The sequence below is a fragment of the Channa argus genome, chromosome 14, assembly GCF_033026475.1.
Source record: "Channa argus isolate prfri chromosome 14, Channa argus male v1.0, whole genome shotgun sequence".
NCBI lineage: Eukaryota > Metazoa > Chordata > Actinopteri > Anabantiformes > Channidae > Channa > Channa argus.
This window is the reverse complement of record NC_090210.1, coordinates 23118189-23132940: the sequence shown is the minus strand read 5'-3', so window position 1 is coordinate 23132940 and position 14752 is coordinate 23118189. Positions and strand designations below refer to the sequence as shown.

The 14752-nt window shown below is 40.6% G+C and overlaps 1 protein-coding gene across 2 annotated transcripts in view; it reads right to left on the bottom strand.

Annotated features, from left to right (window-relative positions):
• The window catches only part of LOC137098885 (receptor-type tyrosine-protein phosphatase N2-like), a 189526-nt gene that overhangs the window by 29669 nt on the left and 145105 nt on the right, over nucleotides 1–14752 (bottom strand). For both annotated transcript variants that reach the window (XM_067475576.1, XM_067475577.1), the window contains one exon: nucleotides 7744–7941. In XM_067475576.1, coding sequence (XP_067331677.1) covers nucleotides 7744–7941 — 198 coding nt within the window. The remainder of the gene's footprint in view (nucleotides 1–7743; nucleotides 7942–14752) is intronic.

Sequence of the window (14752 nt, the reverse complement as noted above, 5' to 3'; positions counted from 1 at the left end):
GTGAGGAGCTGGAGGGTCATACACGTACATTATCAGGGCGGAGACGTCTACGCCTCTTTTATTAGCAACCCATCCTGGTATATTTCCTTTCTTTATCAGGGTTCCTCATATTAATCTTTGGTTTGGTTTTCTTTATCTGAGGCTTAGTCATTTTTTCAGTCAAAGAAAACCTGAATGAATTGATATGAGGGCTTCTTTCTGTGATTGCCAATCAACTTTTACACTTACACTGTTGGGGAAAATGCAGTTTAAAGCACCAGACGAACAGAGTTTGTGGACGGTTCAGTTGACATTAGATAATCACAAACAAAACAATCTGCAGAAAAACGGTTTCACCATTGGCCTCTGGTTTACACTGGGGATCATTTAATCAGACCCCTTGTGGTGAAACCATCGTCTAAATACAAATAAATATGAATCCTTTATGTTATGTTTTCCACATTTTACTAGTAGTGGCAAAGCCATTTTAGGCAGATTAAGTAGAGTCTCCATCTAATCCACTATAAATGCATTTAAATAATGAAATTCAGCCTGGTCATTAGCTACCATACAGTATTTATAATTAGAAAAGGTAACGTGACTTTGATTAACTACAAGTAAGTGAATTTAGCAGGTAAGGCCCTAAAAGTGTGTCTGGGCTGTGTGTCTTGTTAGCACTGAGACTAACTTGTTTGCCATAAACTGTTGGTGGACAGTGCAGCTCTGTTTTTGAACAGTCTTGGAAATCAGTGGCCTGTGCACACAAAATATGGCTGGTTCGTTTGTAATGGATGAGGGGAACAAAATGAGCTGGTGTACTTCTTTAAATGGCTCAGGCAATGATTTATGGTGGCAGTTACAAATGGGGCTGATCTTAATCAGAATTAGCTTCCAAAAAAGGCCTAATGGCTTTCTGCTAAAATGAGAGGAGCTTTTTAAAAATGGAAGGCAGCGGCACGGCCAGACACGTGGCCGTTGGGCGATAATGGGAAAGTGTTTCGATCAAAAGCATGCATGTTATTTTAGCATGTATGGACATGTACACAGTCTGACTCAACACACGTGCAGCCAGTTATACTTGTTATTTATCGGTCTAGCAGTTAGTTTCACAGGCTCACAGTTGAACAACAGGATTCACCTTCTCACAGGTACATGTACGATGTGTATAGGTGGAGAAAAAACCCACGAATCAACACAATGGACGTATTTACATGATGTACATCCCTTAAGCTTCACATGTACATGTACAGATTTATGTCCCCTCAACCTGAATTACACAAGTACACACGTAGACAAACGCACATATTGTAATAACACACTTCATACCACGGTAACCTAACCTTAACCCACCCATCCATCCATTATCTGTAACCGCTTACCCAGTGTAGGGTTGTGGGGGGGTTGGAGCCTGTCCCAGCGGTCATAGAGCGAGAGGCAGGATCCTGGACAGGTCTCCAGGCTGTCTCAGGGCCAAGACAGAGAGACGTACACAGACAGACAACCACTCACATCTATGGGCAATTTAGAATCACCCATTAACCTAACGTGCATGTCTTTGTACTGCGGAAGGGAACCGGAGGAAATCCACACAAGCACAGGAAGAACACGCAAACTCCACACAGAAAGGCTGCGGGTGGTCGGGGACGCGAACCCGCAACCTTGTAGCTGTGAGGCGGCAGCGCGACCCCAATCTTAAGCATTACAGCTAGATACGGTGCCTAAACCTAAAGCCCACAGTCGGGCTGGGCATGTTGTATCGATGAGAGAGACCGTTCTGATTGGCTAAGCTGGCACAGCCAATCAGTGAACAAGAAAACGCAAAGGCCTAACAATGCCTGCTGTGGTGCGTCTTTGGCAGTTCTTTGAGCATGTGAAGACCAGTCAAAATGTCCTCACAGCAATGGCATCGACAAAAACAACACATCCACTGCCATGCAGTTTGAAATTTCCTTATTTTTGAGAAGAAAGAAAAGCCGATTTGAAACACTGACAGAAACATTAGAAACTTCGAAGCGACCCTGGACGATGGTGTACACACTGGCCATCCCCTGTTGTTTAGCAGCTCTATTATAGTTGTTTCAGAGCTGCAAAAAGCAGCAACAATGTAACTGAAAGCCAAAAGTGCAGACCCTCCACTGGCACACAGCCGCTTATCAACAGCGGGAGGTCGGAATCTTTCAAAAAGAGACACGGGAAATACACACGTACAGAAAGATGCACACAAACATACGTGTACAGCACAATCCACACATAAAGGTTTTTATAAGGTCACAAAAACAAAGTCCACCCACTCATACAGAAAGCAAACACACAGACAAGACAAATAGCATTTGGACTCACATTTCTATAAAGCGACAGTACACACACACACTCACACTTACACACACACAGTAAATCTACAGACACTGCTGTAACAAGCATACACAAAAAACCTGGCTGCAAACATTTTATACACAGAAAAACATGCTAATTCCTACAATTGAACAGAATACACACACAAACACACACACCCTACATCAGATGCCCTCCCCCCCCATCCCCCTCCCTCTCTAATGCCAGAGTAATAGGGTTTTGTGGCTGTGTAAAGGGATTATTGCAATCCAATCAGGAGGTGCTGAGATCACCATGTGTCGGCCAAACACTGAATAATCCCCTTAGAGCGAGGGGGGGGGCTTACAGCTGCCAAAGGCGCTCAATTAAAAAAAAAAAAAAAAAACACTACGCAATAAGATTCAAGCCCCGAGTCGCAATTGTGACCATGATGTACCATCTTAGCACCTGCTTGAAACGTTAGCATGAAAGGCAGCCGCATGGGAGCTGACGTAATGTGGCAGCCATTTTGAATCCACAGAGACCGAGGAGGAAGGGGAAGTGGGTGAAAGAGTTTGATGACGCATATTTTAACAGAAAATAAGACCACTTTAGATTTCTTTAGAGATGATGGTGTACGGGAAGACAATAAGACTGGTTATGGTGTTTGAAGTCTGAAACCAAAAAAGTTTTTAAATGTACGTTTCCTGACATGTGATCAAGCACCATCAGTCAATCTGCAGCCCTCTTACATATCAGACTCTGGAGCCTTATTTTTAGTAAAGAAGCTGACATGACCCTGATACATGAGTCTAACTTCCCTGCAGCCGAATGCTTCCTCCTCCTCAACTGAACCACATTAGAGTGATTTAACATCCATTTCCTCAAGCCAGCTCTTCGCTGAGCCATTACCCTGCGACCTATCAGCCCCACAGAGCACATCCCAGCTGACCTGATGGTGAGCTACACAAACCACAACCACAACCAATTCCCAGCATGGTTAATCTCAAAGGAGGCTCCGGCTGCAGTATAATCTATAACACTTACTTGGTCCGCAACAAAAGGCACGATAATGTGCTTTATATAGAGAGTTGACTAATCCTCTTAAGACACAAGCAGAGCGGATGTGGAGGGAGGTGGTGTTGGTGGTGCACAGTCCCAGTCACATGGGACCAAGTAATACATTAACTTAGATGAGGTGGTGAAAGCGGGTTCTCCTCCGATTAAAATCGGTGGGTGGATGGTGACAGGGAATTTGCTCGTGTTTATGGTCGACACTTAATTTTTGGGGGAGGTGAAGAGCAGAGAGGTGGAGCGCTGTAGATCATCACCCATTATTCCCTTCTTTGATGCCCATGAAACATATTAATCTCTCAGAAGTCGCATCATTTGAGTGTGTGGCAGTGACTGAAATATTTGCTTTTCCATGGTGGCGCTGCTTTGTGATGGATTTACTCTCTTGCTGTGACACAACTCTGGAATAAATAAGAGGAAAAATTCCTGGCTCTGACTTTTTCCCAAATGTGTCGACTGGGTCCCAGTTTTGTTGCCATGAAACTCTCATGGTCTCTGGTTAACATACTGATGTGAATCTGAAATGAGTTCACTTGTCAGTGTAAATATATTTTTTTTGTAAAACTGACAGCTCTGAATGTATGAACAGTAACAAATAGGCACTGTGCTAAATCGGGGGAATCAAAATTGGCAGAGCAGAAGAAGAGGAGTAAGGTGAAAAGGAAAAGAGGAACAAAATAAAATATTCATGGAGCAATGCAATATAAGAGGCCAAAGACAAAAACCAAAAAGTGAAAATTAAAGAGGAAAAAAGAATCTAAAGACAGAAAAACAGTAAATATGCAAGGAGCATATTGGCAAAGTATAAGTAACATATTACTAAATGTGAAAGTCTTTACCACCAGCACAAGGTTCACTTCTGGGGACCAGGACAAAAACTGACCTGGGAGTTTCTGAAAGGGTCCAACCCTCAGGGGAGAGTGGTCTGTGTAATAACCGTGTAATGCCGTCTCTCCTGTCTGGTGTTAAGGTTGTGCCTTGCGTCAGCAGAGCAGCTTGTGTGTGGAGCTGTCCAAGGTCCTGAAAAACGTATCCTGCTTGGCCTCAGCTTCACTGTAAACTGCTCTGCTGCTCGACTATTCAACCCCACTCGTCTCTTTCTCTGCCTGTCATAGCAAAGCTGCAGTAAGATGGAAACGGGCTGAAAAATGCGGCAAAGTGTTCACGGCTCACTCTGATTAACTAAGAATCGAGCATTGTCACTTCCCATGATGAGGAACATTCTGTGACTGAAACTGCACCAGGATCCTCGTGCTTGATTTCTTTTTATTCCCTCGATCTAATAAACACATGGGCTCGAAATTAAATATGCCATCAACTCATCATCAGGACAGGAGGCTCCTAATGAACCCAGTCCATTTGGACAAGATTCACCACTATTAAACAACGCAGCTGCAATTAAAAGAAGCCAACTTTTGTTCAGAATAGATTTTAGGTTCATAATTCAACCATTAAACATAAGCAGTGGTAGAAAGAATTCAGTATAAATATATGACTATACCACAACAACTGGATTACAACAGTTCACGGATAATTCTGTCAGGATTTGGCCATTTGCAGTGGAAAATGTTTTACATTATTTAATTTGCATTGTGCAGGTAGCATATATATCCAGACTCTCTCTCTCTCTCTCTCTCATTATAGTCATCAACAAATGCACCAAATAAAACATCATGATCAGATTCTGGGGCTTCCTCCTTTTTCCCGATAAATCTCTTTAAAGCAATGGAACTGGGTCGCACGAAGTAGCCTTGCTTTCCTAAATTACCCATGACTATATTCAAAACAACTGCCCTCTAACTTGGAAAGTTTAAAGAGGCCATATTCATAATTTTGTGTTCATATTTTTTTATTCTGGGGCTCTGTAATATTATAACAGGTGGATGCAGTTGTGCCTCTGATGAACCAAAACAGACGTCCATGTAGGGGCTAAGTATGTCCATATGTAGGACAGTCAGGAATGGTTTGTGAGAATCTGAAGAAAGTCTTGCACCAGAGACACAACATTTAGTTTTTGTGTAATGTTTGTAATATATACACGTTCAGCTCATGTTTTGGAACTTGACTATTGTTTTGTTGAGATTCCTGAATTTCACTAAAACTATGATGTTTCACCATTGTTTTCGATGGCTCACCATCAATGTACCTCAATCAAAGTTTACATTTTATTATCCCAACATACGGTAAAAAAATGCTATAGGTTAGAATAAATCACCATTTTTCTGGGCTTGTCTGGTTATAACTTGGAGTTTAAAAAAATCTAATAAAAATAAAAGTTTAACTGTGGGAGACCGAAGGCGAATTGTGGCCCCAGTGCCAAACTCACAACCTTCAAGGTTGTGTGGCACTATACATAACTATGCTGTAACCCTTCACTGGAAGTGTGGCACATCTGAACGCACACAGAGTTCAGGGTACACAATGTTCTGTACACTATGTAAACGCATTAAGGAGAATAGAATAGAAAGAATCGAAAGTAGAGCATTTATGAAAACTTTCAGCTCCATCACCTACACAGAAATTATTAATCATCCATATCAGATTCACTTTATCCCTCTGCATCCCTCACACCATTTACATATTAGGCTCTACATTATAGCAGATTCAGTAATGTCCCTGACCAGAATGTGGCCCACACGCCACTTCAATACTTGACTATTCCATTTCATTTCTTTTATTTCTCGAGTGATGCCGCCTCTGCAGAGGCGTCTTCATGTGGTGAAGATAAAGCGAGCGTACTTGAAGAAGTTAGGACCTCAAAACTATTTTCATCCTTGTGTGACCTTGGCAAACCAAGTGCACGCACCGCTTTGTATTGTGAGAGCATTTGCCAAGGAGTTGGATTGAGCGCTGGTGTAAAACAACAGAGCCGCTCTGTGCAGCAGCACGGGTCTGTAAAGGGAGTCGTTTCTCCTGATCACAACTCAGATGCAACTCTCAGGGGTAATTAGTATCTTTATGCCTATTGAACACATCAAAAGGCGGCTCTGTCACATATCCCCAGCAGCCCCATAATGCATGAAGCTAGAGAGAGTTGCACTGTGGTACTGAGGGTGGTGGGTGGTTGAAGTGAATACCTTTGTATTGCAATTACGATGGTGTTCGCTGGAATGTAACCGAGGTTCAATAGACATTTTCATCTGCACGATAGTTGGAGGGTAAGGAGCTTGCTTATAGACACTGTGGGTGTAACGAGATGTGCAGTACATAAACAGAAAAAGACAAAAAATGAAAGAGATTGCGATGAGTGTGTGTGTGTGTGTGTGTTGGAGGGATTAGTGATTTATGCAGAAATGAACTACTAAAACGAACTGAACTGAAATTAACTAACAAAAAAAAAAAAAAAAAAACTACCACAAGAACATTGTGTAGAATTATCACTGGAACTGAAATAAAAAGCACATTTACTTTGAAATATCAGTACGTGCTATCAAGGCATAAACTGAGCCTCATAATCGGACGAAAAAGTACCTCACGCTCACGTAAATCAATTCGTGCTTGAGAAGGGGGGTTTTCTGTTTTGCAGCAGGTGACATATGTGACGTATGTACTCATTCCACCGATGTGATTTCAAATCAACACCCAAAGTGTGGTTATGGGCCTGGGAGCCGTTAACTTGTAGTGTGTCATGATTGTTCCAATAAATGTGCAATTTAAAAGTGGCTGCATCCATCTAATCTGCACTAATCACCATTTTTGTGGCCTTTTTTTGTAGTGATTTTTCATGGATGTAGCAGTTTTTCTGCCTCTGGCACAATACAATTACATCCCCATTCTTAATCCTGCCTACACACACACACACACACACACACACACACACACACTCAGCTGTGGCGGGTTCTGTTTTTTACTTTCCCTTTTTTTAACCAGGAAAACAGGCGTCATTGAGCACAACACAAGACCGTTTTAAATTTCTAAAAAAGCTGAACGTGTGGGCAGTAATTCTGAGCTTTGGAAATGGCTGGTGTGGACGAAGTTTGTACTTTGAGGCGTTCACAAGTGAGAACCTTGCTTTGAAATGTCTTTTGTCGCCCTATTATTCCATAAAATTCTGGGTCAAATTTTTAGTCAAGAGCTCTCAATGTGTAATATGACAATGGGTGGAATCAACTTTCACATTAACATCAGTTCTATTGATTGATTCATGCCCAAAAAGGACATTAAGTTATTAAAAACCATTAGTCATCCCATTACTTCAGACCTCAAACAGACTATCAATGGAATTGTCATTCCATTGATCGATGGAATTGATGCCACCAGCACAAGTTTCTGCATAATAGCAAATCCCCTTATCGCTGACTAGTAAATCGGATTTTCTAATTGGCTCCCATTTGCAATGGTTGACGTGAAATAAACAAAGTGACTGGATAAGAAACTCACCAGGATCATGTGACCAGTAGAGATGTCCATGTTGGAGTGGGCAGGCTCCTCACTCCAGGAGGAGATGCTGCTCCGTGCAGACGGACTGATGGCCTGACCACCATCACTGAACTGGGAGGACACACTGTTGATCCGGGAGGACATTGGCTCTGGACGCTCAGCTGGAGGTTTGACAGCCATACGTTGGCGACATAGTTCCTGCAGAAGAAGAGGCCGACTCAGGTTAGTCCAGATACCACGTTTTATCATACTGAGTACAAGTACATACAATTTTTATGTGCCGGTACCAAGTACTGTGCTAATGTACTAAAGTGTTTTGCTATTAAAATTTGTTGCTGGGAGGTAAAACCCACATCAACCCACTGCATCTAAGCAAATCCCAAAGATTTGAGGTGAGATCCTGGATGGAGAAGCGTGGACAACATTGACTGTAGAGTCTACACAGGAATACGAAGGTGAAATAACTTCATAAAACAAAGGGAGTGTAACTAGAGCTCAAGACTTTAGCACATCAGAGTTTGTCCTCATCAATTATCGAAAAAATGCTCTAAACCACCTCCACCTACCTCAAGTACATACATTTTGTACAAATTTTAAATTTATCATCAACTGCGGACTTAGCATTGCTGATGCTTTACTGCTCAATTATCCTGTGACCTATATTATGGTCTGTTTTTGCCTCACTCCCCATATCTGTGCACCTTGACAGCAGGGAGGGCTACGCTAGAGGTTCTTCTTTTTCTTATACTCTGACACATGGCCAGGGCTCGAACCGCCAACCTCAAGACCAACCAATTTTGGCTTTTACACCGAAATTAGCTATGTGAAATCCCGCAGATTAACTGCAACCATCTGGGCAAGAACAGTAAATGATAAAAATTTACCACCATAATAAATTTAATCTCCAACTGCTGTATACTGGCCAGACTCCAGGATGTCAGTGGAAAACAACATGCAGGCTCAGCAAGCAAACTTCCCTTGATAAATAAAAAGCTTTCGAAAAAGTTTTTGGCAAACTATACCAGTCAGTCTCTCAGCAATAAACACAACGTCTTCATTCAGGTGCCTGAGCACACTGTCATTTTCTGTCTGCTGGATACGTGACCACAATGAAATGTTGACACCATGTTGAAATCCCCCCACCCGCCCCGCCTTCTCTGAACCACTCTCAGCAGGTACTTCAATGAGCTGCAGAGAATGACTGTAGCACGTCATGCTGGAGACGAGACAATGACACAGACAATGTTGTTCCAAATGTAGAATTACACTTTATTCAGTCGACAAGTTTTTAAAACTGTTGAAAATGGGATGTCTATAAAACTTTTCTTTAAACATTTGTCGTTTCTAGAACAATGTCACTTCCATTCTTAATCCTCTTCCTATGCCGACTTCACTAAACTTGATCTTCTGATTATTGTCCTGCAAATTTTCTGGGCACTGTGTAAAATTTAAGTAGCAAACTATTTTTCACATAACATCTGTACAACGTCTGTACAACTCCAGAGTCCTGTGATTAGGGTTAAGAATCTAAAGCACATTGGGTCAAGGTTAGAGGTTAGTGTGATGCATTTTTATATTTCATATTACTGTAGGTTGCTCATCCATCTTTCCCTAATCTTAACCAAATGCTGTTATTGAAACTACTATTAGATAAACTGGATTGTGTAGATGGGACAGTTTGGTGGACAAATAAAAATAATAACACTTTCTAGGAACATATTTTTGACATGTTCAATACTAATGAATTGGCAACTTTCTATTTGTTAATTGTCAACAAATCCTCATTATGATTATAAAAACATAATCCAGGTCCAATTAATTTTCCACCAAAAGACTCCTGTATTTCTGTTTGCAGTTTAGTTGAATTGACTGAGGAACGAGCATAAGTACGAGTACAGAAAAAAATACCAGATCCTCTCCACAATTATTACAGAGAGATCTAGACCGTTCTAGAATCCCCTTTGCTACTTAGAATGCTCCTTTAGATCTTGCTGAGCTCATGTCAACTATTGCTTCATCTAAACCATCAATAGGTCTTATACCCCATCTACTAGACTGTTCAAAGATGTTTTACCTTCAATAGACACGTCCATATTAGATCGGGTCAATTTATCCTTATTAACAGGATATGAACCACAGGCGTATAAGATTGCAGTGGTCAAACTCAGAACCAGCTCTTAAGCTTGGGACACAGCTGAAGACTAGCCAAGGCTTTTAAGTAAACTGTGAACACACAAACACAACTGGATGTTCTGGAGAAGGACCTAAAAACCTGAAACTAAGTTCAGGTACAGCGTGTGAAGTGTGAAGTGTGAATACAACTTAGCAGCAATGAGCAAAGCAGCATACGTCACTTATATGGTGTAATACTACAATTTATGGCATCTATTATTAACCATTCGGATTTACATTCACACCTATGTGCAATTTTAGAGTCACCAATTAAACTAATATGCATGTTTGTGGACTGTGGGAGGAAACCGGAGTAATGGGAGGAAACCCACGCAAGCACAGGGAGAACATGCCAACTCCACACGGAAAGGCCACCGAACCGCCCCCTTACGACCAAATCACATTTATAATTGGCTGCACGCTGGTTAAGTGTGTGCCGGCGTATAGTCAGGCTTAGAGAGACTTACTGCCCCCCCACCCCCACCCCCCCATGGACTGAGCCCCCTCTCCTCTCCTCACATTGCATAACATTAACTTTGCTTGGCTACGCGTCAGTGAAACTACACTTTTTACAAGGGTAAAATGTTTTTTATTTAAAATCTGCATTTGAAGTACTAACTACTACATGTCTAAGAACCACTGTACAAAGTAAGATAATAAACTCTAGTTAGTAATCCTGCATGTTATGTTACGTTCTACAAAGAGAACAGTATGTCACCAGGCCTTTATATGAAAAACCATACATCACCAGCCCACAGGGACGCTGACTACAACATAAGACCTGGGCTGAACCTCAGTGGGAATCTGTGTTTCTTAATGAGAGTGATGCTGATGATTAACTGTGTGTTTGATTGACGGTGGCGGTAATGTGAGCAGGCCTTCATTAAACCGTATCACATCTGACTGATGTTCTTGTAGGTCGACGCGCTGACACTGATCTATGAGCTCAGACACAGGTTCATAAACGTGCGCGCGTTATTAAAGGGCTTCGACACCTGGCCTGAGGATGTGGACATCCCTGCTGGTGGGAGGCAAACGCAGAGAAGGAGCACAAATGGCGAAGCGCTGAGCCACAGCTAAATATATTCTGCAGTGCTGTGTTTACAGACCTTGTTTTTATGGATGTTTTTTCCTGTTTTTTGAATTTCCACAATCTCTTGTGAGTAGAGAGAGTAAGAGTCAATATAATCTTTATGTTGGACAAAATTAAATCTGAACAAGTTACAAAACAGGTGAAGCGTACGTTTCTGTTAAGAAGGATGAATCTAAGGATGGATTTTTGGTTCAACAAAATAATTTGTACAAGACATTGTTGTACACAAGTACAAGAATTTTATCCAGTATGTCTTTGTGAAGTTTGAAGACCACATTGCTCAGGAAGCTGTTGTATTACTCATTAACTTGTTTGTTGATTGTGTTGCAAATTTCCAGTTATGATATATTAGTTGTTATAGATTTTTTATAGAACATGATGCCATTTGATGTGGTGATTAACAAGGGACAGGATTTATGAATAATCTTTCACCTTTTTGATCTTTAATTGAGGACAGTCAAACATCATTCCAGAGCACTGGCTGAACTGTCCAATGATCAAATTATATTCATAATGAATATTTGTTTTAGTATGAATGATTGAATGGTGCAGGTAACAACAATTTAACCAAAACACCAAATATAGTGTAAATTCGGATTCAGGACATTTCTGGAAGGAGCTAATACTGTTTAATTAACCTAATGCAAACATCTAAGTTTTATATTTTAAAAGCTTATTTAACTTAAAGGTTGTAGTTTTTATTGACAGAACTTTTTTTGTTTTTTATGTCAATTCTGAAGAGAAAAGCTTTAATTTTCTAATTCTGACATTGGCTGCACCTTATTATTAGCATCATCAGAAACAAAGTGGATATGGCACAACAGTACACTGAATTGTAGGTGTTTTGAATTGTGTGTGGGGGGTGAACAAGATCAACAATATTCATATTTCAACAAGCCCACACGTTGAACTTTGCCGCAGCAGCAAATTCTTTTATGATGCAATTAAAAGGGCTTTAAAATGGCTTCCCCCTGAGAGCCAATTAGAGGACAAAAAGGCAAAAAACCTGAAGAAACAATATAACCCAGGACACGTTTAGAGTCTAAACAGCGCAGATTTACTGGTCTCGGAAGTCCCGACACGTCTCCTCCCCAAGCTGCGTCCATGCAGACAAGTCTTTATTTACTGCGTAATGATTTTCAGCTATAGACACTTCATCCGGGAGTGAAATACGTCATGTTAATTACTGTGCTTTATGATCGGATTCGTCTCAATGCTTCCTGTTATTTGGTACTTTATGCTGCCAATGACAGAGTAGGTGGGACTAAGGATCGGACCTACAGTTTGGTGTGGTGGCAGCAGAGTTTCATACAGATCATACCACTGCCTTTAAGGAATTGTCAATAAGAGACTTAATGAGAAAAAAAAAAAGAAAATATTTATTAATTTAATTTTCAGTCTTGAAACCAATTTACAAGGACTTTGGAAAAGTCTGCATTGTTTATGCATTCAAGGTCAGTTTCTTGCCAAACAGCAGACATATGAATGCAACAGATATGAAAGCATACCTGCATTAGCTTATAGTTTTATCTTCTAGATTGATTTTTTCGGATAGTGTGGCTTTTTGACAGGCAGGTGGAACCATTGTGGTGACTGCATTAACTTTGGCAATGGATAAAGATGGATAATTGTTCACCACCATAGATTAGCAGCTTCTAGCAAACTTGAAGCTTTTTAAAATTGATTTGAGGATACAATGAAATGCATGAATACATCCCTGTCTGGGAGGTAGAACATCAATCTTGAAACTGATGGCCAAATTTTACAAACACTGGGGAACTTGAGATTTTTTAAATTGATGTTTTTAACAACTGAAAAGCTGCAGATAAGCTTTTCAGTTAAATAACTAAAATGTACCAGCATAATTATGGCCCCTAATAAGGCTCAAGCACGAGACAGAAGATGGTCATTGATCCACACAACCACAGAAATGACTAAGAGCCATAGTTCTGTTGAGCCTAGTATACCCTTAACTTTGAGCAGCAATGACTTTATGACTTTCTTTACTGATAAAATTGCAGCCATTAGGGAAAAGATTCACCAGATCCTCCCTACAAATATTACAGATAGATCTTCATGTACAACAGCTCTAGAATCCTCAATAAGGCCCCAATCCATCTTAGACTGTTTTTCACCCATAGATCTCACTGAGCTAAGTTCAACTATCGCCTCCTCAAAACTAACAACATGTCTTTTAGACCCTGTTCCAACCAAATTGCTTAAAGATGTTCTACCTTTAATAGACACTTTCATATTAGATTTGATTAACCTATCTTTAGAAACTGGCTATGTACCAAAGGCTTATAAAGTTGCTGTAATCAAACCATTACTTAAAAAACCCTGTCTTGATCCAGGTGATTTAGCCAACTATAGACCAATATCAAATCTCCCGTTTATCTCTAAAATCCTGGAAAAAGTAGTTGCAAAACAATTATGTGATCACCTTTACAGGAATAATTTGTATGAAGACTTTCAGTCAGGATATAGAGCTCATCACAGTACAGAAACAGCACTGGTAAAAGTCTCCAATGATCTTCTCCTCGCTTCAGATAACGGACTTGTGTCCGTACTCGTCTTACTAGACCTTAGTGCCGCATTTGACACCATTGACCACAACATTTTATTACAGAGACTAGAACATGGATTTGGGATTAAAGGAACCACATTACATTGGTTTAAATCTTATCTGTCAGACAGATTCCAACTTGTTCATGTTAATGATGACTCTTCTTTATGCACCAAAGTTAGCTATGGAGTTCCACAGGGCTCTGTGTTAGGACCAATACTTTTTAATCTGTACATGTCACCTTTAGGCAAAATTATTAGGAAACATTCCATAAACTTCCACTGCTATGCAGATGATACCCAGCTCTATTTATCTGTGAAACCAGAAGATACTAACCAATTAGTCAAACTTGAAGCATGTCTAAAAGACATAAAGACCTGGATGTCCTACAATTTCCTACTTCTAAATTCAGACAAAACTGAAATCATCCTCTTTGGGCCTAAAAACATGAGAAATATGCCGTATAACAATATAGTTACTTTAGATGACATAACTTTGGCCTCCAGTACTGCGGTGAGGAACCTTGGAGTTATTTTTGACCAGGATTTGGCATTTACGTCACATATAAGACAAATCTCTAGAACAGCCTTCTTCCACCTACGGAACATTGCTAAAATTAGAAGCATCCTGTCTCAAAGTGATGCCGAAAAACTGGTCCATGCATTTGTTACTTCTAGGTTGGACTACTGTAATTCCCTACTTCTGGGGTGTCCTAATAACTCCCTAAAAAGCCTTCAATTAATCCAAAATGCTGCAGCAAGAGTGCTGACTGGATTAGGAAAGAGAGATCATATTTCACCTTCACTAGCTTCTCTTCATTGGCTTCCCATAAAATCTAGAATAGAGTTCAAAACCCTCCTCCTTACATACAAAGCTCTTAATGGTCAAGCTCCATCATATTTAAAAGATCTCATAGTTCTGTATCGCCCGATTAGACCACTTCGATCCCAAAATACAGGCCTACTTGTGGTTCCCAGAGTTTGCAAAAGTAGAATGGGAGGCAGAGCCTTTAGCTATCAAGCTCCTCTCCTGTGGAACCAGCTTCCAATCCAAATTCGGGGAGCAGACACCCTCTCTACTTTTAAGACTAGGCTTAAAACCTTCCTTTTTGATAAAGCTTATAGTTAAACTGCTCACTCAACCTGAACTAGCTTTTCTCTATACATTTACTTGTCACC